The sequence below is a fragment of the Squalius cephalus genome (assembly GCF_949319135.1).
Source record: "Squalius cephalus genome assembly, chromosome: 7".
NCBI classification, from domain to species: domain Eukaryota; kingdom Metazoa; phylum Chordata; class Actinopteri; order Cypriniformes; family Leuciscidae; genus Squalius; species Squalius cephalus.
In genome coordinates, this window is record NC_137128.1 from 28,752,271 (window position 1) to 28,779,275 (window position 27,005).

Consider the following 27,005-nt stretch of genomic DNA (forward strand, 5'->3'; position numbering starts at 1 on the left):
AATAACTGTTTTATATTTTAATATATTTTATTGATTTATTCCTGTGATGGTAAAGCAGAATTTTAAGCATCATCACTCCAGTCTTCAGTGTCACATGATCCTTCAGAAATCTTTCTAATATGCTGATTTGGTTTTCAAGAAAAAATTCTTATCATCAATGTTGACAATATACATACACACATACATACATATGCATATATATATATATATATATATATATGAAGAGTTCAGATGCAAAAGCCTCTAAGTGTCATCTGAAATTTTCTTCTAGAATGATCATTTTTATCAAGCTCGTATATTTAAGTTCAATAATTTCACTTAAATGGTAATGCAAATTACCTATTAATTGTCATTTAAGTGAAATTACTGAACTTAAATATACAAGCTTTATAAAAATGATCATTCTAGAAGAAAATTTCAGATGGCACTTCATATATATATGTATATGTGTGCGTGTGTGTATTGCCCTTTCTGCATTATGAGTAATCTGAGCAGAAAAATCCGACAGTTATGTTTGCTCTTATGTGTGCGATGAAAACAACTGCCCCTACAAAACTTTTTTTTTAGCATGTCACAGATATGCCTCGGGTTCCTGCCTTTTACCAATGTTTTTAGTCCAAGATTTAATTCTTGAAAGTCATCATGCCTGCTGTGTTAAACCCACTGTCCTCATTTCAATGCCCTGGTCTGTAGCCAACACTGGTCTCCCCCCCTCCCCCCCAGTCAACTCCATCCCCAATCACAATCTTATGAATGGCAGCCAATCAGAGCCTGCTCCCCTCTGCAAACTGCATCCTTGTCCAGCAGAGCAAGAAAGAAAGGATAGAGCTGGAGAGAGAGAGGGCTTTATGTGTAAGTGAGGGAGAGAGAGAGAGAGAAAGAGAGAGAGAGAGGCAGCTGGAGTCTCACACACAACTGTAGTCAGTCTTGGAATCTGAGCGCTGCCAAGAGGCGAGCACAGAAGCCAGCGTCGTACTTCCATGAGGATGACATGCTCTCAGAAGAGCACAGGAGGCTGTTTTGTTAAGGTAAGAGCCTTATGCTTTTTACTCTTCAGATAACGCCAGCTAATCTAAATAGCATGGAAAAAGCATTGCAATTTTATTACTAGTTCCAAAATGTTGCCGTGGAACTGACAACAGTCGAAACTCAAATCTAAACCACAATACTTTGGAATGCTTCCATCTCCATTGAATTACATTTTTCCATTAACAACCTCAACAACCTCATCATGGACTTCATTTTTAATGTAATAGATTTGAATAGCTTTTGCCCTCTGTCATAATGCCACAGATCTGCCATATAATCTTACATGTCATATGATCTTACATGAAATGCCAGTCATCTGCCCCTTTGATTTGTGCTCTATCTAATATGTTTTCTAACCGAGTTCATTTGTCATTGTAATTTGCTGTAATTAATTGGATTATATATTCAAGTGTTGAAAATGCTGTTTATACTTTATGTGTGTGTGTGTGTGTGTGTGTGTGTGTGTATATATATATATATATATATATATATGTATATATATATATATATATATATATATATATACATACATACATGCATACATACATACATATATACATATATATATGGATATATAATTACATTTATTTATGTGCAAACAAAGCGTGACATTCTTTAAACCAATGCACATATAGTTTAACTTTACCACCCACAGGAGTCATCACTGCAGCTAAAGTTTCTAAAAATCCTCCTCTATCCCTATGCGTTTAATCACCCCGTCACTTTTTACAAGGAGGTGTGCACAAGTGTTTAGAGGTCTGTGTGCGTATTTGATCCTTGACATAAAACATATCAATGTCAACGCAGGGAAATTGCTTTCATGCACCACTGTCTCTGTTTGTGATCCTTAACCCAGGGTTTTAGCTATAGCGGTGCAGATTCTGGAGTATGTTGGCAAAGCTGGAACACTAAACCTGCATAAGCAGCGCTCTGTGTTTAAAGTGTTCATGTAGGATGGAAAACCATGAGCGTTTTGCAGCTTTCATTTCAATTGTGTGTACCACTTGTGACTGTGGACGTCAAATGTAAGACTATAGACAAATCACTCTGAGTGCAGTATCGCCAATAAGGATTGTTTCTTGTCTGTGTGTACATGTTATTACCTAAAAACGCCCTTGCACATTGACTATGTAAACCACTCTTGTTGTTAGACTTTAGCTTAGATCAGATTTTTCAGGTTTTGGTACTTCTGAACTCAAGCCAATATGCAAACTTTGATTTATACATCTGACGTGAACACATAATGGCATGACTGTTTCACACAAATTAAAGCGCACACTTCCTCTGAGCCAGTGTCACATGTATAATTGCCTTTCAACACAGAGATAAATCATGAGATAAAGCCCCACATGCTTCCACTCAGGGCATCTCTCTCTCTCCCTCCGTTTCTGTCTCCTGATATCATCTCTCTCTATTGCTTTCCGCCTCGAAATGCGAGGCAATTTGCCTCATAATGAGGTGAAAGATTCAACCAATGTATTTCTTTTCAGGGAGGTACTATAATAACATTTACACCCTGACCTGAGGAAGTGACCTATAAAAAGGCATTTTAGGAGGTCAAGGACTGTTCTTCTAGTCTGAATACATCTGAATTGTAGTGGGAATGTCATAACAGTTAAACCTCTAGCACTGTTAGTGAGCATTTCTAGTATCCGCAACTGTGTATTGAGCAGCCCTCCCTTCCTTTTTGCCCTTCTCTGACAACACACATCATTTTTTTAATCAGACAGGACCTCCGTCAGCTCCTGCTTTTGAATTCATTACATTCTCAGAGCCACACGAAATCAGAGAAAGTGTTCTGTCTAATAACTCAGAGTATTAATGATTGCCTTGAGTCTGTGAACCTGGCAGAATCAAAGCCGGTCCTCCAGGCAGGCTATCAACATGGTGCATATCTGATCTGTACCAAAGTTTCAAAACAAAGAAGACAGGGCATTAATATTGCAAGGGAGAGGCCAGCTGTGAGAGCCGTCCAGGATGAGGTATGGAGTGATGGGGAGATTCATACAGGGAAGAGAGGAGAGAAAAAGGTCTTGGGCTCCCCCAAGTGGAAACTGTTGCATCTGTGGCTTGTTGTTAGTGTCAAATGTTAAAGTACTGGATAAGAGTGCCTTCAGTCCCTGTAAATGTAAATATTTCTTACTAATGCTTAAATATATGCAGTTATGAAGGTGATTTAGGCTGCTGAACATATGGCAAGGACAGTCATGGGCATAAAAAATTGCATTAGATTTGCATATGAACTTGTATAGCACCAGAATTCAGGCAACATGAAAAAACAAGGTATTATGTGTCATTAGAGAGCCTAGATTTGGTTCCACAATAGCTTAGATACAAGGACTAAATGTACTTGACTCTGAGCTACGGGCATTAATGCTAATTAATAGGTGATATATGACACTGCCCGAGAGTGTATCTAATGCACATCTTTCTCTTTCCCTGGCCAATTCACTGACCACGTATACCTTAAAATTCATGAGATGTCAAAGGCTGCTTATTATGCGGTGCACATCTAGGATTAATATTCTAATAAGGTTCATGGAAAGAGTTGAAATTATAACTGCAGCATTTAATCATAATAATAATCAAAGTGGATTACATGTTACAAAACAGAAATGGTTTTTATGCCAGCCGGGGGCAAGACTAACAAGGAAATACACAGCACTTTATTAAACGATATTAAACAGTCAAAAAGACATTTACACACACAGCCATAGCCTGATGTCATGCTGAATGATGAGTATAACGTGTGGTTTTAAGCAGAGTCAAGTAAAAATGTTAAACTGGAAGCTATTTTATTGAAAATTCCTTTCATATTGACAGAAAATTGGTTGATCTGAAATTACAGTAAACAAAGACAAAGGAAGTTGGAATGTGATGAATGTTCTGAGATGGTAGAGGTCAGAAATGAAGTGGGCGCTCTGGAATACCTGCTTCTGATTGGTCAATCGAGGCATTCAGAGGATTGACATTTCCATTGCAACAGTCGGGTTCCAGAAGTAAAAAATTGCATTAATTTGCGATATGAATATATTTATAATAGTTTTTTTTTAACAATTACTTGTTAAAAATTAATAAACCTTTAAAGACAGACCTAATGAGAGTTACAATGTTGTTAATCATTGACATATGCTTTTGTTAAAGCCATCACAGCCTGCATTATTTTTACTTATTTTTTTCAAATAATCATGTTTAACAGTGCAATTCCTGGTTGAAAAATTACATTAATCACGATTCTGCAAAGAAATGTCCATCAATCAGAGATTTGCTACAAGCAAATCACATCTAAAGAACTCTTAGCACCTGCCCACTCCCATGAGCACTACAAATAATGTAATAGTCTCCTTTTGCTCTCAAGTTACTTAAACATTTGTGTGTATGTATGTATGTGTGTGTGTGTGTGTGTGTGCGTGTGTGTGTATTTAGTGTTGACAATCGATAAAAAAATTGATTAATCACACATTTTTCATTATTAATCGCGATTAATCACAGCTAACATTAAAGTCTTTTATATTCTAATACTTTCATACTGAATCTCTAAAATAATAAACAACAAAGTAACATAAACAACATAAAATATTACATTTTTAATATTAAACAAAAAAATATTTAATGGCATCTTTTTACGAAGCACTGTGAATGAAGGTGCACTGGGGTGGACTTATAATGTTAGTATGATTTTTATTTTTACATAAAAAATTGTCATAATTTAGAAATAAAAGGCATTTTTCCTACCCTGATTTTAGTGCTCGGATGTGTTTGAAGGGGCGTGTCTGCTGTGAGACTTAAGTGTAAACGTCCATTGCTATGATTGGCTAACATCTTTGCATATGAAAAGCTGGAATGTGGAACTCTCTCAAAAACTTTTAGCACACTTTTACTATTTAGGACGTTTTTTACTAATGCAGCTCTTAGTCAAGAGCAGTGAGTGATTTTCTGTGTCTTTTGTTCTTCGATTAACATTAATGACATCAGCAGGTTTATTAGGCCTGACGTACATGACGTGGATCTGGCACATCCTATTTTCTCAAAACTCTTTTCGTTCATTTAACACTTTTTAACTAATTTAAGACACTATTTACAAGGATACTCAGAACAGTCTCCAAGACGCTTGAAGTAACCTACCTGAAAAACTATGTGCAAGTCAAGTGTACCAAAGACAAAAGCTTTTTTAACCACAAAGGGTGGTCACTAGTGATGTTCAGTTCTTAAATTAATCGTTCTTTTGAGCCGGTTTATAGGAAGTAACCGGTCGTGCCGGTTCATTAATCTTAACTGAATCAAGCTTTAGTTCTGGGTTGATGACGCAAGACGCACAAGCCGAAGTAGCACATCCGACTCAAAAAGACCCGAATGAGCCGGTTCAACCAGAGGAGTCTGATGAGTGATTTAGCAATACTATGCAAGCCTGTGGCACGTATGTTATTAAACAAAATTGTATTCAAACTTGCAAAAACCTTTCTGATTAGAGATGTAAATAAATTTGAATATAGTTTATTGTGCATTCAGATTATATTTTAAGTTAAGTAAAATCAAGGAGTTTAAAAGACTGGTTTATATACTTTAGACATGTAGAACATATCCGTGTCTATGCATGTCTGTAATGTGTTCTGTAGGTGTGAAACTTTTACGAATCTTATCCAAGATGTAGGCTACTCAATGTTGGTCAGTCATATCAGACATAAAGGACCCGCGAAAGAAACTGTGACCACAAACACCATTAACTTAAGTGAATGACAGGCAATAATCATCAATTTCTGTCAAGACCACTATCATCAAATAAGATTGACCATTAGCATATAGTCTGGATTGGAGGTATGGTTCTGTTCTGGGCGAGAACTCCCTGCGCATACATGCAGCCTAGCATGGATAAGAGCAGGGAGAGCAGCAAATAACCCCCCTTAGGGTAAACAGAACAGAACCAAGAAAAATGTATTGCAGATATCATTAATGTCAATATTTTAATGTACAACAACATAATTTGAGAATTTAGTCTGATTCAAAGGGGAATCAGAATGCCAAATCCTGACTGGACGAGAGGAGGAGCTGGGGATGGAGGAGGGTAATTAGCTCCTGAGAAATGCTATAGATGTTGATAATACTGAAGGAGTTTATACATGAATACATTGATAGGCGTCGTATTCCTATAGGTAGACTTGGATTAGCTGAGAGTCAGCTGATGCGAGCTTGACTAACGTGACTAGCCAGAACTACCGCTACGTTTGATATGCGTTCCACAAATAACGTTTTATTTGAATGTTTCAAAATGCATTGAAACAAATGACTTTATTTGAATGTTTCATTGATATAACACGGCACTGAGTTGTTAGAAAATAAATGTGTAGTAACATCATTGTTTGATGATATAAAGAACCGATCGGTTTTTGAACCATGCAGTTCATTGAAACTAACTGTCCGAAAGAACCGGTTCACAGAAATGAATCTGACTTTACATCACTAGTGGTCATGTCACACCAAATATTGATTTGATTTAGTTAATAGAAGTTAAATTAATAAATAAAATCTATTTTTGACATTATTTTTGAAAGCATCCTCACTTTACAGCATTTTTGCACAAGTGCCTAAAACTTTTCACAGTACTGAAGCTTTTAGAGTAGGCTTCTTCAAGCGTCTTGGAGACGTTGCCACATTTCTTCTGGATTTAGTCAGTTGTTTCGGTTTCTTCATAAAATCCCAAAAGGACTCGATGACGGAGAGATCATATCTCCGTGTGGATTATACCGGCTGTTGTCAGACTCCTTTTGTATACAAAAATCTTACTGGATTATTACAATTAATGGCAAAAAGAATGTTTGGAAATGTAAACTGATATTCACTATTAACACACTAGCAAAAGGTATAAATAACTGGCTTAAAAAAAAAATGTCGGGGGTAAAAATTCTAATGTGCCTAGTATTGTAATAATGTAGTATTGTTGTAAAAGAAATTATTCAAACCCCATTGCAAATCAGGTTTATTGGCAACATTTAGGCCCGGTTTCACAGACAGGGCTTAGACTAAGCCAGGATTAGACCATAGATCAATTAGGACATTTAAGTAATTTTTATAAACATGCTTAGAAAAAAACATTACCGATGTGAATCTTAAAACTAAAAATGCACTGATATATTTTTAAGATCAGTCAGTGCAAGTTTATTTCAGTGGAAACAGCTCAGACTTACATTTTAGTCTAGGACTAGTCTTAAGCCCTGTCTGTGAAACCAGGGGTTACAGACCTTGAGCTATTTAAGCAACACATAAGCACATAAGTAACATCTTTAAATCAACAGTTTTATATTTCTCCATTTTTATTTTTTGTTCACAGTGCTTGATGGGATTGTAGTTCTTTCTCTCGTTAAAGCCATTCAGTACATAGTCTTGTACCTTGGTCTTTTTGTCCGATTTTCAAAAAACGTTTTTGAAAAAAAGTTTCCTATGTTGTGATTCACCTTGTTGGTTGGTTTTGGTTCATGCCATATAACTCTTTTACAAAGAGTTTTTAAAATATTTAGGGGGAAAAACTTCACCTGTCATGACACATCATGTTTTCCCTCAAAATCTGGTCTCCATTAGGAACCCAAGCGATCCCATTGGCATAAAGAATTCTCTTCAGCACCCGATTACTTAATACCAACAAAATACAGACTTGCTCTCTCGTTAAACACAAATGCAACATGGCGCCATCTTGCCTCAGTAATCGATTGTAGGACTCTAGTATTAATGTTACTGTAATATTGTTGCTGTGTTTGTATTGCTGCTCAGGTGATAAACTCAAATCAATATTTACTGTACACATATTTATTTATTTATTTTGGTGTGTAGCATGTAACTTGACAGCTAAACTGAAGCCTGCTGGCCATGTTGAACACTGATGTGTATGCTTGCTTACAGCGGTTCAGAAAAGTAATAGCGGCGTTAAATATCTCTCGGGACAGACATTCAAACATTTAAGGACATTAAAACTCTGTTTGCCACATTTAAGGAGATGCTAGTGAAAAATGCACTCTAAAAGGTGAATAGGAGGTGAGTAATGTTTCACTTAATCCCAGTTAATTGAATGCATCTCACATCGGCTGTCATGCTTAAACACTCAGCCAGAAAGCTCAGGAATAAACATGGCAGGCCACTCTGCCAGCAGCAATCACTATTTGAGGCAGTGAGCAAGAGCTTTTAGGTCGTGTGACCAGCATTTGAATCCAACCCTAGTCATTCTGTGACATATAATCAAGATCTACTATTGATCCCGCTGCGTACGTTGATTTCTTTTGGCTCTGATGTAGTTATAACACCCGTACTATAGTACTCCCTCTGGAAATCGATTTGGTTGTGGAACATATTAAGAGGACAAGGGAATTAGAAGATACCATTGGAATAAGAATCAATTTGTGAATAAGGGTTGTTACTTCATTCACTTGCACTTTGTTGAATCATTGTTTGTGACTGCAGAAAAAAAAAAACCCCACATGAGATGCGAACGTTATCTCGATCAATAATGATGATGCTGAGGGTCTCGACCGAATAACAGGAAAATAATTGGTCAAGATTGGGTGGTAAAATTTCCATTATGACATTTTTATTTTCTCATTAGCCTAATTGTTATTTTGGCATCTTTATTAACTCATGTAAATTTTTGATTTCATCATTTAATATTGTGCATGCAGGAATACGAGTTGCGATAGTCTTTTCTTCCCTATTGTGACATATTTGAGTGAAATGGCTTCTCGAACAAGAAAAAAATGTAGAGTGGGAATTGATTTTGTCCATTGGAAATTGATTGGATTGTTGTGATTTGCAATTCTGCCCTACAAAGGCAAAAGACCTTAACTCGCTAGAGTGTGGAACTGAGAAAAATGACTTTAAAGATTTTTAGTTGACCCGCCAAATTAATTATAGGTAGGACACTGGAAATCTGGCAAATATATGTTTTAATAATTAAAATTATATACATAAAAAAATCTTGAGCTCAAACTTGACTTTTGACCGCTATTTTAAAGTTGCTGTACTCTGCCTTTGTATTGTCAGCAAAAAGTGAGACGTCATGCCAAGGCAAAAGGCAGTAACTTCCACATTATCAATATTTGATCACCATTAACAAAATCATTATAGTAACACCTGTATAAAATCTAGTGATCATGGCATTTATTTTGTGGGATTTACAATTATTTATAGCCATCTACTTATTGCTATCCTGTGCTTTGGTTGCATTCTTATGGCATTATTAATACATTTGACATGACAAAATACCTCCATAGATATAGTCCAGCGTTGGCTCGACCATGTTTAGGGCGGTGCTGAAGGCGCCACCGAAGTTTTGGCACTCTGCCAGCTAGATGCATGAGTGTTTCAACCAGGTCTGATACCCGAACTGGGTGAGGTGGGCCTTGAGTTCTTTGTTGTATTCATCTACTATGGCATGTGTAAAAAATTTCTGTCAACTCTGCATAATCCTTTGCGATCGATATCACACGTTTGTCGATGGAGCGGTTTCAGACCATACTAAATGTTCTGACCGCATTTGTGCAGGACTAAGCTCTGAGGACATCAGAAGTTAGAGGGACTGATAATCATAATTAATAATAATAATTCGTTACATTTATATAGCGTTTTTTCTGAGACCTCAAAGCGCTTTACATAGATGGGGGAATCTCCTCAACCACCACCAATGTGCAGCATCCACTTGGATGATGCGACGGCAGCCATATTGTGCCAGAACGCCCACCACACACCAGCTTACTGGTGGAGAGGAGACAGTGATGAAGCCAATCAGTATATGGGAATGATTAGGAGGCCATGGTGGACAGGGGCCAAGGGGCAAATTTGGCCAGGATGCCGGGGTTACATCCTTTATACAGCTGATGGCAGCTGCACAGGCTACACCGTGATTTTAATTTTAATAGACAGTAAAACAAAGACAGATAACCGTACAATCTGGTAGTTAGCATTATTTGATAGAACACCGGAACAGTAACTTCATATTGACGCGTGGCTAAACAAAGGCAAAGTAGGCCTACCGTAACTCAATTTGAGCGTTCCAAAACAAAGCCAAAGAGCGGTAACTGGTGTTACGGTGTTCTGCCTTGGTTTCTCATGGGCTTTTGGAAGTTACTGTTAAGACAACTCATTATTTTCTCGAAAAAACAACAGAATTGATTCAAAATACTCATCCACATGATAAAGGAGGTCTTGAATGTTCCAAAAATATAAATAACTCATTTTCAACCAAAAACTTTTTGCCTTTGCACGGCAGAATTGCTGTGATCGCATGTGTGTAACAGGTTGTCCCGCCCTCTGGCCAGTACACAAGTCATCAGAGAAGAGATGTTGCTGCGAAGTTAGTTTGATAAAAGATTATGAGGGCACATGAACTTAATAAAATAATGATGTGCAAGTGCATAGATAAATCATAATAAGTACTAGGGCTGTGTATTGACACAGATTTCACAATTCGATTCGATTTCGATTCACAAGCTTGTGATTCGATTCGATTTCGATTACGATTCGATTCGGTTCAATATCGATTATTTTGGATATCAGGTACAATACATAACAAATTTTATCAAGGAAAACTGGAAAATAAAAGGGAAAAAAAATATTGTAAACTATGGGAGTCAGTTGTAGCCTATAGGCTTCATTAGCCTACTATAATATTGAAGGTAAACATTAACTGATTTGTAAACAAACACTTAAAATACACTTATTTATTTTTATAATAATAAAGTTATATGAAATTATATAAAAATTTAAATGGTGGCTGTCATAAAAACTTTCCAGATTTATTCAAACATGCATTACATATGGAAGAACATTAAAAAATATAATGAATGTGTAATATGGTGCATATATTTAACAAAATGCTCATCTCTAGAGCTAATTTTTCTAGTTGACTAACGAGTTTATGGTCACTGGATATATGGTTTTTCTGAGGTAAATGTGACGTTATGACATTGTTTACTAACGTCTTTCCATGGTTGAAACACAGATTGAGCGATTCCATGTCACATGATACGGACTTCGATAAGTTGTACTCTATCTTTTAACACACTTTCAGATGCTCATTCATGTTTATTTCGCGCTGTAACTGGTATTATTAAGGCGGAAGAGAAGATCATGTGCGCTCCGCGCTGCTGCTTCTCTTGAGCTGAGCTGCGCCAGAGCGATCTCACGCCACAGCGCCAAAACGGTAATTATGTTTTTGAATTTCGTAAGAAAATGGACGTAATTTGAAATCTGAGACTTTGTTTCATATCAATAATAAAGCACAAAGATTATTGCGATTTATTGGATGGGATGCGCGCATCAATGTTCCATTAATTCATCAACTGAAAACAGGATGGCTAATCGATTCTTGGGATTTAAGAATCGATATCGTTTAGTAAAAATGAGAATCGATTAAAATTGAGAAATCAATATTTTTTACCCAGCCCTAATAAGTACTGCAATCTTCCATAAAAAATAAATATTGTCATCTTTGATTTCATGGCGACCAACACAAGTTACGTCACAAAACTTTGTTCAGTGAAATACAACTTTTACAATGGGAATGCTTCTAATGTAGAAAAACACATTAGACAATATATTGTATTTTTATCAATCGAAATGACAGACAGAATTTTTGATAGGCTACTGAGACCGCACTAGTGAAGGTAACAGTGAGCCTTTGTATTGCAAAATTATTCAGTTTCAAAGCGCTCTAAGCTTCGCACACTTAAGACATCTGATGGTTCAACTCATATGAATGCAACAAATGCATGTGAAATTACATGTTCTGCAAAACTATTGCAAGTGTCTTCATTCATTTGTAACCTAAAAATGTAATAATAACAGTAAATACCATTAAATATTAATTATCGATATTTAGGGTTGGGTATTGTTTGAATTTTAGCGATTCCAATTCTGAATCTGCAAATCGATTCTGATTCAATCCGAAGTCAAACATTTAGATATCAAACATTTATTCAATAAAAGTCAAATGTAAAATACCACTGCAGAGTTTTCTTTTTATAAATAAAATATAGATTAATCCTTATTAAAGTTCCAAAAGTTATTCAGTCAAGATCAGTGAGTGATTTTTTTTTCTCTCTTTCGCATCTTGTTGCGCTTGAATGGTTTAAACCCATTAAAATGTGCACACAGGAATCAATAGGTCGAAAGAGTCGAAATTTGAATATTATAACAAGTATCTGATTCCAGAATGGGAATAAATTTTCTATTCCCAACCCATATCTATATTATAATATATGTAGTATTTTATTTTTGTTAATCCATTTTCAGTTAACCCATGATAACAGTCTGTCCTGTCCTTAACCCAGACCTGGTGCAGAATGCCATTTTAGCCATGTTTACCAGTGCAAGCATTTCTGTTAATTGCACAGGCGTGTTATACTGTATGCAACGTTTTGTGTGAGGCTACGTGTTTGATCTTCTGTGAATAGAATATTGCATGAAGGCCTTGTGGGATACACTCCGCAAACAACAAAAGGATTACAGTAGAAGAAACGGGTGTTGCATCTTGACAAGGGCTGCAGTGACCTCCAACACACTGTATGTAACTTTTTTGCTTTGATTATTTTTTATAGGGAATCAAAGGAGGATCAAAGGCGATTCTACAATGTCAGGGTTGCTGATGTTGCCATTTACATCACTTTCAATTCAGCACTGCCCACCCTACTTAGCTTATTCATAAGGAGTCGCTGTCATCGTGACGATCGATTGGCTGCAATGATGATGAATCACTTATTTTGGCTGCTTCCACTGGTCTTTCCGCACCTGAGCTCTCCAGTCATATTGCTAGAGAGGAATGATGGGAATCTCTTTCACAACTGGAACCATCTGATGGAAGGAGATAAAATTGTGCTGCACAGATCCAAAAGAGACTGGATGTGGAGGCAGTTCTTCCTGTCGGAGGAATACACAGGAAGTAACTATCAGTATGTCGGCAAGGTGAGAGTCCATGATAACACAAGCTCAGTACAAACGAGCCTCCTTGGCTAGCAAAACTGGGCTTGGAGGAGATGCAAATGCCTGATTTTTGCATTCCTATTTCGGTTTCCTGAGCATTATATGGTTTGACACTGGATTTGAACACGTTCATGTGTGGCAGGCACTTCGGAAAAATTGATGCCATCATCAAAGAACATAAAGTAGCACAAATATGAATTACACACTCACTGAGGCATGAATATTCACATCCCAGAGAGACAGAAAGTGAATAAGAGTGGGAGAGAGTCGTTTCGAGACAGAATACTTTGTACCAGGGTTTAGTTTTTACCGCTTTCATTTCCAGGACAAAGTGGCTCCGCTGAGACCTGACAGGAATCAACAATTATGGGCTATTTCACTCACTCTTTTTCATTCACCCCATTGACTTCCAACCCATCTGCAGTGGCTGTGTGAAGGAAGGGACTGCAATTCATCAAGTCACAGTTCAGAGGCATGCTATATTTATGCCATTGCCACATTAAACATGAAAGAGGAGTCCATACTGACATTCAGCTGCACAGCCCCTGTTATTAAAACACTGACTGGGTTGTATACGTGCAAACTTTGGAGGACATGTATAAATAGGTTTAAACCGTACTATTTTTATTTAAATATTTTATTCTTGTTTAGCACATAGGCTACTAATAATGCTACCATAAAAGAGTACATTTGCATCACGTAGTCAAAAGGTTAGCTGTGCACATATACACAATTGGAACCTGTCTACTAAACTTTGGGCAAGTTAACTTGGATTAAGTGGACTTGATATGGTAATTACTGTATTTGGCTAGTGCAAGTAGACAAGTGAGATCTGAATCAGTGGGAGTGTATAAAATCAATCTGCAAAGAGAACAAGTGTGCATCGATATCTCTTTCCAGTCAGTCATTGCAGTGTAAAGGAGTCAAGAGTAAATGTTTGTATTCAGGTTACCCACATCACATGCATTAAGTAGCCTATAATACTGAATTTAGGTTACGATTCGATCATATAAAGGCAGTCACGATTCGATTCCAGAACGATTAATAGGCCTACGTTTGTTTCCTATTGAGTAATTTGCCGTTAAAATGCAAAACGCTAAATATTTTGTAAAAACCGAGTTCTGACTGCATTCAGGTGACTGGGTCGTTTGGTTCGCAACACGCAAAATGTCACTCACCTGTGCACTAATAGTGACTTCGAATTCCGTTGTAATGTAACGTTACGTTTATGCATCACAGATTATTGACACCCTTTTTTTCGGAAAGATGGCATTGCGGTGCGGTCTCACTGAAATGGAATCAACTCACGTCGAGTCTCACTCTTTCGAATCGCTAGAACCTAGAAGCTTCAATCGCATGCTGAGGACATCTGGTGGTAAATGCAACAAAAACACAGAAAAATCATTCACATTTTACAAATAAATAGCAAGTGTTTTCATTAAAGTGTAACTGTAATCTAATAATATATCAAATATGTAGTCTTTTAAGAATTTTGGTAGCGTAAAACCAATGAAAAAAAAAAAACAACAACTATGGCGTAGGCAACTAAATAATCCTCGTTTACTCAAATCATGTGACTGGCCAGTTTGTATGAAACAAACAAAATTAATCGAAAAATAAAATATTAAAGATTTGGAAGTAATATGAACAAATTGCGTGTATTTATAAATACATTGTTTGAAATAAGTGCACTGCAACATACATAAATTGAGGGGTAGTAGTGTATGCAGTGAACACTGTTTAGGGACTCTCCGGATCAGAACAGCTTTTATGTTAAAGGAGACATATCATGCTTTTAAATCGTTCCTTTTTACATATAAATCATACATTTGTAGTCTATATAAAGCGGAACTGCAATGCTTGGGTCTGAATTCCTCATTATTATAGCTCCACAGGCCCCTTTTCTACCCCTTTTCTGATGTGCGTCTGAGAGCAACTCGTTTTGGTGCGGTCTCTTTAAATACAATTGAGACACTTCATACCCCGCATCTCCAGGATGCAGAGGTGACACTCGGTTCAACTCCACCCCGTTCGGCCATTTTTGTAGTTTGATAGCAGAGATATGATTATCTAGCGGCACAGAAACTTTTTATTCACATGTTATTAACAAAATGTTAACAACGGAAGACTTGTCCAGCCAGCCTTACATGTTCGAGCCAGAGTCGGAGCCGGAGCGAGATGAAAATGAAGACGACGAACCTGCAGAACAACGTCTTCATATGGATGTATCGCAATGGTGTGTTACTGTATTTACACATGAAACTTTGGTCTTCCGACCTTTTACCACCGTGTCGATTTATTTTGATTAATATGTGCGAGGGAGAGAGAGCAAGACAGCGTCTAGTTTGGAGACGGTGTCTTGTTTACATTTTCGCCTGGCTCCGAAGAGAAAGAGAGTGCGTGCGCTCGACCGGGTCTCTCTCTCTCTCTGCTCGTTCTTTCAGTTAAACAAGCGCGGCAGTTCATCTACATTAGACGGTGTAATGAAGCGTGTGGGTTACTACATCCAACAACCGAACATTTGAACTTACCCTCTCGTAACTTCTGCATCTTTTAGCTTGGACTACAAAATTGCAGCGAGAAATAAAAATGGCGGATTGCTCGAAGTGTTGGGCTGGAAGTCAATGTCCTTATTTGGCAGTTCCGCTGCAAATACTGTGACGTAATAGTTCACAAAACGTCATAGATCGGAACAGGTTGAAAAATAAGGCCAAAACAGAATATAAAGATATCAACGAAGCACCTGAGGAGAATAATTTCAACTTTTCTGTACTTCTAAACACTCCAAATATACAACTAAATGCATTTAAGGGCTAAAAAAGTGGATTTAGCATGATATGTCCCCTTTAAGGCAAATAAAAAGCTGCTTTTGTAACATTTCGCTTCATGGTGTTTTCCTATGTAATATCAGTTAGTGCGGATTATATAAAGTGTTTGTTATGAGATCCTGCTGACGCGCTGAGTGTGTTTGAGGGGTCAGCGGGTGGAATCAGACCATTGGCTCTTTCTAAAAACAGACTTTAGAGCCCAGGATAAATGCATTAAATGGCCATGACTCTGGCCAGATGCTGGACTGCTCATAAACGCATGAAACAATTGCTTATTTGCTTTTTTTTTTTTTTTATTCACTGAAGCCTGTTGGAACCCATATAGTCTCATCCCACAGGTTAAAATTGAATTAAGCATCAGGCGGTGACAGTTGAACAGCTTTAGGGCAAATCAACCCATTTAAGGGAAACTAAATGACCCAACCGGTGGGATGTATCAGGGTTATTTTTCAATTAGGGGAACTTTTCTGTCCCCTTGTAAGACTTAAAAAAAGAAAAGGAAAAAAAAAGGACTCTTTTCAATGACTTTTACCTACTATTTGAGAGTGTTGACATTAAAATGTTATATTTTAGGCTTGTTCTTATACCAAGACTTTTAAACTTTCCTTCATAAAAAAATTAAATAAAAAAAAGATGATAATTAAATTCTAGCTATTTCTCATCTAATTCATCGAAATAATTGCAATTCACTACTAAAATGAAAAGTCATGGAAATCATTCATGTACTAAAAGGCCTAACATTTCATATTTTTAGAAATGCAAATGGAAATGCAATAAAAACACAGTGGTAAAATCGGACTAAAAGCTTCATTAGTATTTAATGGAATATGTTCTGAAGACTTGTACTTTTAAGACTCTTTCTTTAAGATGTCTGTGGCTTTTATGAGTTTCTATTGTCCCTAGAGAGCTTTCCCTTTAAAAGATTCTTCTTCTAAGCTGCTAACCATGATCGAAAACAAGACTAGCTAAAGTTCACTGGTTAATAAAACATGGCAGCATATCATATTAACATTTTGCTGAAGGAAGGACTTTTATGCTACTCTACTAGTGATTAGAATGTTTGATTTAAAAAATATCCACAAATTATGTGGCAAATTTCAAATCTGTGCATTGCGACATGGTTAAGTCACTGTTTGCTTTCTGTCCATGCAGCTTCGCTCAGACAAAGACATAGGGGACGGAACTGCCAGATATGTTCTCTCCGGGGAAGGAGCAGGCACAGTATTTCGTATCGATGAGAAGTCTGGGGATTTACATGCTACTCAGAGACTGGACAGAGAGGAAAAGGCCTCTTACACACTGCAGGCCCAGGCTTTCAACAAGATCACGGGCCTCCCCCTGGAGCCTGCCACTGAATTCATTGTCAAGATACATGACATCAATGACAATGAGCCCAAATTCACCAGGGCTGTCTACTCTGCCAGTGTACCTGAAATGTCAGACGTCGGTGAGTGAATGAAAATTACTTTTTCTCCTGTTGTTGTTATTTGAAGTACATTTACTGTCATGCTGGAATACTGCAGCAGTGTGTGATATCCCTGTCACTGCAGTGTTTTTAAGGTCAAGGATGGCACACTGCTATTGGTTGGAGTTTTTGAAGCATGTATTGTTATGGAGTGTGGCATTTAAACAAGTGAGCTGAACTTTCAAAATGTTTTGTTTGGCTTTGATTTAAGTCTTTATCATAGTAACCCACAGTTACTCAACATTTTGTTTATGAATTATTTTATTTTATATTTTATTTTATTTTAATTCAATTTTGTGTGCCCCTGTATTTAAAAATGAAAAGACTTAAATAAATGGTATAAATAAATGGGGGGGGGGGGGGGGTGGTTGTGTTTGTTGCACATAAGTAAATACAAATATGTATAGCAAATTAAACTAGTGCCATTGTTCTTTTAATAATCAGAAATAACCATCTTACCTGAAAGTAGCAGTTTTCTAGGAATGTACAGTTAATAATATGTACTGTAGGTAGTCAAATGCAAATATATGTAATCACTAAAAGCAGTGCCCGCAAGGATCTGCCTCTCTTGAGTCCTGATGTAGTGTCTAATGGAAGAGATCTTATCACATTTTCTATTTACATCTAATTCCCATTCGCACATCATCTATCACCAATGTCTCACACAATCAGTGGCTCTGTAGTGACACTGCACCGTACATATTCACAGCGCATGAATATTCAGGAGATTCATGCTGTTTCAGTAATATCATAATAACCTCTGGTTATCCCGTTTCCAATCAAGTCAGTCCTCAAGCAGTCTGTTTGGTATCGTCTCCCCAAAGAAAATCTAATGATGTTCTTCCCTCTCTCATTTTCAGCTGGAATCTAATATAAGGGACTGTACATCGTATTTATGAAATTATTGCCCTCAATCAAAGTGAAAGTGTCATCATATTATGAAGCACTCATTACCCTCTGACACAACCCTAGGACAAAACCAATTCAATATGTATTTTCTAATAAAAGGAATGGTTGTAAATCTAGGTTAGAGGCACTGTAGCCTTTGAACCATAATGAATGCTAATAATTCAGTTCTGAAAACAAAACAATGACCCAACTATTTCTTTTCTTTTCTTGACTGTACCCCTTTTTTGAGAGCTTGGTTCTTCACATTTGAGAAACTTAATATTATGCAAATATATTGCCAACAACCCTTCCTCCCAAAAAAGTATTATATAGGCTCTAATTGGTTAAATCGTAATACTAATTAACTATCTTCTCCACTGCTACCCAAATTAATATTGTATTGCTGAGAGGTTGGTCTTTCATAGTTCTACAGACCCAGTTATGTTCTCAATTATGCTTGATTGAAATATTAACTTATCAGATGCTTATAAATACCTTAATTTAAATAAATATTGGCATGCAGTATGATGATGCAAATATTTCATACTGTAGTTACTTATTTCTGATTGCAGATTTTGGTATTTTGGCAAATCTGAGGACATTTTACAACATTGTTGATGTTTTTTTTTTTTTGGTGTCAGCCTAAAAGAGAAGCAGGGCACTTATTTAAACATCTGCATATCTCCATTTGCTCTCATCTCCATTCTCCAAACTCATTTATGTTTTTTCTTATAAATGTATTTATAGGTACTTTTGTAATAGAAGTCAATGCCACTGATGCAGATGATGCCACATACGGGAACAGTGCTAAACTTGTGTACAGCATTCTACAAGGGCAGCCCTACTTCTCTGTGGATCCTGAGACAGGTGAGTCCTCCAAACATTTTGTTGAAAACATATTCTCTGCTGACATACTACTGTGATATATGCCTGAGGCCATTTGACAAGGTAAGGCAGGGATGATACTTTTTATGTGGAATGTCTGAAGCCTGAAGATCACACACTGCTGTGCCTGGTTAAGATCCAGCTAGAATATTTGCTTTACACAAAATAGAATAAATCTTTGAAATGGAACAAATTACTAAGGCTTGTATTATTGCTTTTGCTGAGAAGAATGCAAGTTAAGCTTGATAAATGTAGCAATATAAAGGTTACGGATGCAAAATATTAAGATTAAGGCATAATCGCAAGCCCAAGCAGGGACAGAAAATACTGCCCCTTTAAAAAAAAGTAGCGCTATAAATCAAATAAATTAAAAAATATAAATTATTATATAAAATGAAAAATGGAAGTATAAAATTCTTTTTAGTATGCAATAAGTTCCCTGGGACTGAAAAAAAAAGCTGTCCTGTATTAAACTGTGAAAAATTTGTAGATAAATGAATAAACATTTTCTTAGAACGAAAAGGCAGAATCAGAAAATAAGAATACATTTAAAATTGTGTGTGTGTGTGTGTGTGGGGCCATTAGGCGACTCCAGTCTTTAGTGTCATTTACACTAAAGACAGTATAGTGTCATGTATTTACTGTCACTTTTGACCAATTTATTGTATAAAAGTATATCTTTTTTTAAACAGATTAATATTAATACATTTTACGTTTACACTATGTTATTGATATGTTGTTTTATGATTGATGGTTAATCAGTGTTTTCTGTGCAGGAATTGTCAGAATAGCCCTTTCCAGTATGGATCGGGAAGTGCGGAAGGAGTATCAGGTGGTTATTCAAGCCAAAGACATGGCAGGACAGATGGGTGGTCTGTCTGGAACCACCACGGTCAACGTTACCCTTACAGATGTTAATGACAGCCCGCCACGTTTTGCTTACAGTAAGATGTCACTAATTCATTTGTGCTTTTAAAGTCAAAGTGAATTGCAACCCATCTACTGTTTGAATTGATTTTCTGACAAATTGCACTTCTTGCACTGTGAATTGTATTTCTGACATATTTGCGAGAAAGAAGGCATATTTAACAAGAAAAAGTGTAGGGTGGGACTTGTGCATTAAATAACATAATGGAATGTGAGTTCACTATATTGCTGCTATTGGTTATTAGTTAGTTATTAGAAGTTAATTAAAAAATAATGATAATTTTTTTTGTCTTAAGATTAACATTAACAGAACCAAATGCATTAAGTAATCAAATAGGGTCAATGTTGACTTTAAAAGCCATAAAAGCCTTAGAATTAAGACTAAAATGGGCAAAAAACTAAAAATACTGCATATGGTTGAAATAAATGTAACCTCTTTTCTTTTCGAGGTTCTTACCACCTAAGCACTTATGAGTCGGCAGAAATCGGATCAACTGTGGGCAGAATAAAAGCCAATGATGGTGACGAGGGAGAAAATGCTGACATGAAATACAGAATTGTAGAAGGAGACAAAGAATATCTAGATATAATTACAGATGAGATATCCCAAGAGGGTGTTATCGTTGTCAAAAAGGTAAAAACCTGTATCATTATTTATGAATAGGTTATGTTGTATAACGCAGTGAAAATATGTACAGCCACTCTTTTTGATCTTCATCCAGAAACTGGACTATGAAAGCAAGCGTGTGTACACTGTGAAAGTGGAGGTGACTAACACACACCAGGACCCCAACTTCTTTCATCTGGGCCCATTCTCTGACACAGCTATCATCAAGGTCACAGCCAAAGATGTGGATGAGCCTCCTATCTTCAGCAGGCCTCAGTATGTCTTTGAGGTCAATGAGGACACACCAAAAGGAACAGCAATTGGAACTATTACAGCCTGGGACCCCGATGCCACAGATTACCCAATTCAGTGAGCACTTGAAATATTTAATAATTCAACACTAACTGCAGGGAATTCACCAATGTGGTTTGCACCTGCTGGCAGTATTTTATTTGCACACACTGTCTGCACAGCACCTGAATCATTAAATTAATTATGCAAATCAGATAGCGGCACAAACACGCCCCAAAAAAATCTGTTGAATGCAAATTGCATGCTGCAATTCTCAGTTTTGCATGCTGATTCTGCTCTAGGTTGTAGAAGGTACAGCAGATTACTGGGATCTGACATACTTCACTGGGGCTGCATTGCTCCAGCGCCTGAATCGAGTCTTTAAAATAACAAAAAAAGCACTTGACTGCAAAACTGCAAAAAAAAAAAAGATAAAAAAATATGGACATATGCCCAGTTTACGCTCTTCTTCTTCATTTGATTATCATTTGATGAATTACTGCTGCCATGATGTCTAGAAAATGTACACAAACCAACCAATAGTGCTGGCTTTTGGTGTATAATGCACAATCTGTTTTAAGTCTAATCTACATAGAAAAATTTGTGTGCAGTGAAACGAATGACATTTTAAAAACACATGCCACAGTACTATATATGCAGATAGCGCATAGTGAAACTGGATTGTGGGTGGCTAGCAAATGAGATGCAGGTTTTTGCACTGAAATATAATGCAAAAATGGGGTGTAAACTGTTTGGTGAATTTGCTCCAGTGAGTTTAATTTAGTTTATAGCACAGTATAGTGTTGGAGCAGTGCCCACCATTGGTTCTAAAAACTTGAAAATACTTTAAAAAGGTTACAATAAAAAAGAAAAATCACATTGTGAGATGCAAAGTTACAATTGTTCATGGAAATCAACATGATGAGAAATAAAAGTTGAGAAGTCATATTTTATATAGTCACAGTGCATTTCCTGGCAGCTGGCTGATCCAATTTATAACAACTGCTATGCAAGGACACCCCTTCTTCAGACTTCAGGGAATGTCAGTGACTATTCAACTTATTTTTATTTATTTCTTAAACTTGCCCATAGATATGCAGTAGATCACCACACAGACCCAGAGAGACTCTACCACATCGACCCCAAGAATGGATCCATCACAATTCTTAAGTCTCTTGACAGGGAAGTGTCAAAGTGGCACAACATCTCAGTCCTGGCCAGTGAGATGAGTAAGTAAATACATGCATAAAGAAATAGCGTTGCCTGGTGCCATATTCACATATGATGTGTTACCAGGCTATTTATTTAAACCTAAATAAGTATGAAAATGAAAATATCTTTCCTGGCTATTTTACACTGCGTTACTCTCATCAGATAACCCTCATCAAAGAAGCCGTGTTCCTGTCTTGATAAAAGTTTTGGATGTGAATGACAATGCGCCAGAGTTTGCCATGATTTATGAGACATTTGTGTGTGAGAATGTCAAAGCTGGGCAGGTAGGTAACATTTATATATGCTTTTGACTGTGTGACCATGAAATGGAATTATTAAATTATTAAAATGGTTGTAAACAGAACATATTATTCTGCATATTCAAAAACATGTCTTCCATTTCAGCTCATACAGACTATCAGTGCCATCGACACAGACGAACCGCTTGTGGGTCACAAATTTGTATTCAGCTTGAGTTCGATGAATCCAAACTTCACCATCTTTGATAATGAAGGTGAATAAATCTTTCCTTTGACGAATAAATCTTGAAGCTTATGGAAAACGCATATCTTTAATCTTTTTTTCTATTTTGACACTAACAAAAACAGCTTTATTTTTCCTGTTGTTTGACTCAGCATGAGATAATATCTCCAGCTCTGACTGTTTGAATGTTCTCTTAACCCCCACCTCTCCCAAAGATAACACAGCCAGAATCCTGACCAGAAGAAGTGGATTTAACAGGCGTGAAATGAGTGTCTACTATCTGCCAGTAGTTATCTCCGACAGCGACTACCCCATCCAGAGCAGCACCAGCACTTTGACCATTCGTGTGTGCAGCTGTGACGCCACCGGCAACATGCGTTCCTGCAGTGTTGATGCGTTGCTGCTCTCTGCTGGCCTCAGCACTGGGGCGCTAGTGGCGATACTTCTCTGCATCCTTATCCTTCTTAGTGAGTTTTCACCCACTGTGTTACTAGCTAGCAAGTGGTACTGTATCCTTCTATGCCTCTGCACTTTACTCACGATTTATCTCAACAAGGGAACAGGAGAGCTGTCAGTCAATAAATGGGAACTTGCATTACTTATTTGAAAAAGTAACTCAGCTATTTGGTTGTAAATTTAAAAGTAATGCATTACTTTACTCCTTATTAAAACAGTAATCTGATTATGAAAGTCACATTACTTGTCATGCATTACCCCCAAAACTGGTAACCGAAGTAGTGACAGCTCTTTTTTCTGTATTGTGACATACATCTGAGTGTTGATTGGCTGTTGATTGGATAAAGGCAGATTGAATGTGAGCTTGCAGTCGATTGAGCTTGCTGGGTTTAAACATACCATATGATTGGTAAATTCCTGCATGCGACACCAGAGAAAAGTCTGTAATTTCTCCAGACAATCCAGTTATGACTAAAAATTACGAATTAAAAAAAAAGAAAAAAACAACAACATATGCATGGATGAATCGTTAAGATAACATGCATTTAGAAAAAAAAAAAAGATTTTAATTTCATGCCAGCTTTAACAATGATGATACTGACCAAGGTCCCATCTGTTCACTCTTTTCCAGTGATTGTGGTGCTGTTCTCAGCTTTAAAGAAGCAGAGGAGGAAGGAACCGCTGATCATCTCCAAAGAAGACGTCAGGGATAACGTAGTCAGCTATAACGACGAGGGAGGCGGCGAGGAGGACACGCAAGCCTTTGACATCGGCACACTGCGCCACCCAGAGGTGATCGAAAGCAACAAGCTGCGGCGCGACATCATCCCTGAGATGCTGTTTCCCTATCACAGACCTTCACCCATGAAGGAGTGTGCGGATGTTAGAGACTTCATTATTAGCAGACTGCAAGACAACGACACAGACCCTTTCGCACCTCCCTATGACTCTCTCGCCACTTATGCTTATGAGGGCAATGGATCAATCGCTGAGTCACTGAGCTCTCTGGAGTCCTCTGTGACTGAGGGAGACCATGAATATGATTACCTCTCTAACTGGGGGCCGCAGTTTAAAAAACTTGCTGACATGTACATTGGAAAGGATACGGGAGTTGCCAACTAGGCTGCCATTCATTGACATTCATATTCTCTGTATGTACGCTTGGATCGCACTCTGGGCTGTGAGGCATAACTTGAAAGAAGAACAAAAAAGGATACTTCACACATGAAGTCTTTTTTCTTTTGTTTTCTACCAACACAAGCGGAATTTCACTTTTATGATGGATTTTTTTTTGTGGACAGTGTTGTGGTAAGGTGATTTTGTGTTAATAAGAGAAGTGATGGTGATTTTTGTTTTTTGTTCACTTGCAAAAAAAAAACAAAAAAACTTGACAGAGGAGCAAAATGAATGAATGAGTTTGTGACTTTAAAAACATGGACAGTGACAAGACTGCCTTTGTCTTATGACAGATTGTAAAGGACTCTTCCCTGTTCCTCTACGACCCTGTCCCAAATGGAACCCTATGCCCTTGCGATCTTCCTCCAAATCACACTTTCATGACGTAATGCCACCTTGACTGTTGGGTAGACGTCTTGCTTTAGTGCGGCTTCGGCAAAAGTGTGCATCGTGAGCACATATCAGCCGCAAAGGGGACCCTTCTGAAACCTAAAATGACAAATGGGACAGCCTGCGGTCTTGTGGACTTAACGGACACGTGTTTGCGGCAGCCTTTGTGTCCACAAGACCGCAAGTGCACATGAAGTGTGCCATTTGGGACAGGGCCATCCTTTGACGATGGTGGCGTATCCAGGAATTCAGCATCACAAATCACGTTGTGCTACAATGCCATGTTTCATGGTTCCATGACATCATGTGAAAATTAACTGGCGAAAAAAAAAAAATGGGTGTATTAAGTTCTATAAAGTCATTCTTCAGAATTTATGTCAGTCATACAGGTTTTGAACAACGGAAGGGTAAGTAAATGATGACAATGTTCATTTTTGGGTGAACTGTTTCTTTACAGGACTTTACATAGAGGGATTTCAGTTATATTGGCTACAGATGAATGTGAGTGGAGAAATGTTTCATCACAGACTCTGCCTCTTTACACATCTTGTGAAGTCCTCCCTTGTTGAAACATAATTGCAGCATTATCATTACAGCACTGAAAGCTTACAGAGGAACAGGGGAGTATTTCTACATCTGTATGAAACGTTGTTCAATTCAACTTCATTTGCTTGTGTGAAGTTTGCTTAATTTGCAAAACTGCAGATTACACTAAAATCAAATAGAAGTGTCACAAAGAATGCTGCAGCACACTGAGCTTGTGTGAATTAATATTGTCAAAGTGTTTTCTATACACATTTTTTAAGTATATATTTTAATAAAAAATATGAATGCACTTCTGGTCGCCTAACTTTTTTAGGTCTCTATCTCTATCTCTCACAAAAGCAAAGAACTAAAGAATAACAGATAATAGAGGATTGCTGGGAAATAGAAAACCTCTCACATTTTGAGTTTATTTGTTCATGTTTAGAGTTAATTTTTTTAACCTCTTTACATCTTTTTCTGTTCTATTCATATCTGTGTTTCCCGGTTATTCCATCTGGTTCAGTCTTCCTCCATCCCCTGCTTGTTTGTCTATTTGGTTACAGATTTGATTAGAGTCCTTAGTTCAGGTGTCTAGTTAGTTTCTCCCTTCGTTTTCAGAGTATTTAAGCCCTGTGTTTAGTCCTGTCTAGTTGTCTGTCGTCGTTGCTGTTTACTGGTTGTTCTGGTCTTGTTTTTGGTATTGCTGAGAAGCCTGAGTATTTCTGTTAGTTTGATTTTGTTTTCAATAAAGACTGCTGCTCTAAGATCCAGTTTCACCCTTCCTTGCTACCGGGAGTGACACAACAAGGGTTCACTGTTGGGGATCTTCTGAAAAATCTTTTCCATTGTGGCCTGCCAAAGTCTGCAACTTTGTCTTAAACTGGATCTTAGCTGTGAGAATTAATTTGAATTTCCCCAGTGAAAACTTAACACTTTCCGCATTGTCTAGAGCAATTACTGTATGTTCAATGCAGCATTTTTGCAAATGTTTAATGCCAAATGCTGCTGTTGTGTAATAATTCCTTTGTGTTGTCAACTTTGGTTTCACAAAGGCTTTTGTTCTGTGTCTACAACCAACTTGGAACACAGTAAGATCTCTCTTTTTCAAATATTATTTCATATTATTTGTGATGGTTTATCATATAAAGAAACGGCATGCACAGTATCATTCTGTTTCAATAATAAGACTTTGTTTTGAGGTAGAATTATGCATACTTTAAATAATTGAATTGCTGCAAGCAGTTACATTGCTGTGATAAATTTTACTTTCTGGGATATCCAGAAAAGATGTGATAAAATAATACAAAGAAATATACAACTTTGCACATCCATTGTTTGCAATGATGCTACAATACCGGAGATTGTTTCAGGACCTCATTTGTAGGACCCATGGTTATTTTTGTGACAGTGCCACCTAGCCAATTCTGCTCCATCAGAGGAGACCTGATTCAAACCTTAAAAAAAAAATAAAAATAAAAATAAATACAGGTGCAAAGACTAAGCACACAGAAATTTTTAATTTTTATTTTCTGTCCACCATATTTTTATATAAGAGTGGGTGTGGCCACGTCTTCTGCTTCCAGTTATTTAACTGTTTAAAAAACGTTCATTATGCTGCTTGATTTTGCAAACTGGTATTTATTATCATATTTTAATAATATATCTAGATCTAATTCGTAAACTAAGTTTGTAGCGCAAACACTGTTTACTGCACCTTTTTTTTAACCGGTTGCACATCAGAAGAGAAGCACAACAACATGCTGTGGCTAATTAAAGAGAAGTCTCACACAAACACAGACACTAGCTAACTTTTCGTCCTAAAAAATAAGGTCAACAGTTATGTTTTTGGTTAGGGGTTGGTTAGGACAATATATCAATTCAATTT

General features: G+C 37.1%; 1 protein-coding gene across 1 annotated transcript; it reads left to right on the top strand.

Moving 5' to 3' along the window:
- Positions 1 to 833: 833 nt before the first annotated feature.
- On the top strand, positions 834 to 25,428 carry cdh10a (cadherin 10, type 2a (T2-cadherin)). The gene is made up of 12 exons (XM_079877036.1): positions 834 to 1,028; positions 12,606 to 12,969; positions 16,968 to 17,262; positions 18,916 to 19,035; positions 19,830 to 19,997; positions 20,430 to 20,614; positions 20,703 to 20,956; positions 21,971 to 22,107; positions 22,253 to 22,374; positions 22,496 to 22,604; positions 22,789 to 23,040; positions 23,661 to 25,428. The coding sequence occupies exons 2-12, from the start codon at positions 12,748 to 12,750 to the stop codon at positions 24,149 to 24,151; spliced, it is 2,355 nt and encodes a 784-aa protein (XP_079733162.1). The 5' UTR covers positions 834 to 1,028; positions 12,606 to 12,747; the 3' UTR covers positions 24,152 to 25,428.
- The last annotated feature ends 1,577 nt before the right edge of the window (positions 25,429 to 27,005 follow it).

Excerpts from the sequence above, each read along its gene's own strand:
- cdh10a (XM_079877036.1), top strand. The coding sequence starts at position 12,748 with ATGATGATGAATCACTTATTTTGGCTGCTTCCACTGGTCTTTCCGCAC. Across the intron at positions 20,615-20,702 it reads GTGTTATCGTTGTCAAAAAG|AAACTGGACTATGAAAGCAA; the intron begins GTAAAAACCTGT and ends ATCTTCATCCAG. Across the intron at positions 20,957-21,970 it reads GCCACAGATTACCCAATTCA|ATATGCAGTAGATCACCACA; the intron begins GTGAGCACTTGA and ends ACTTGCCCATAG.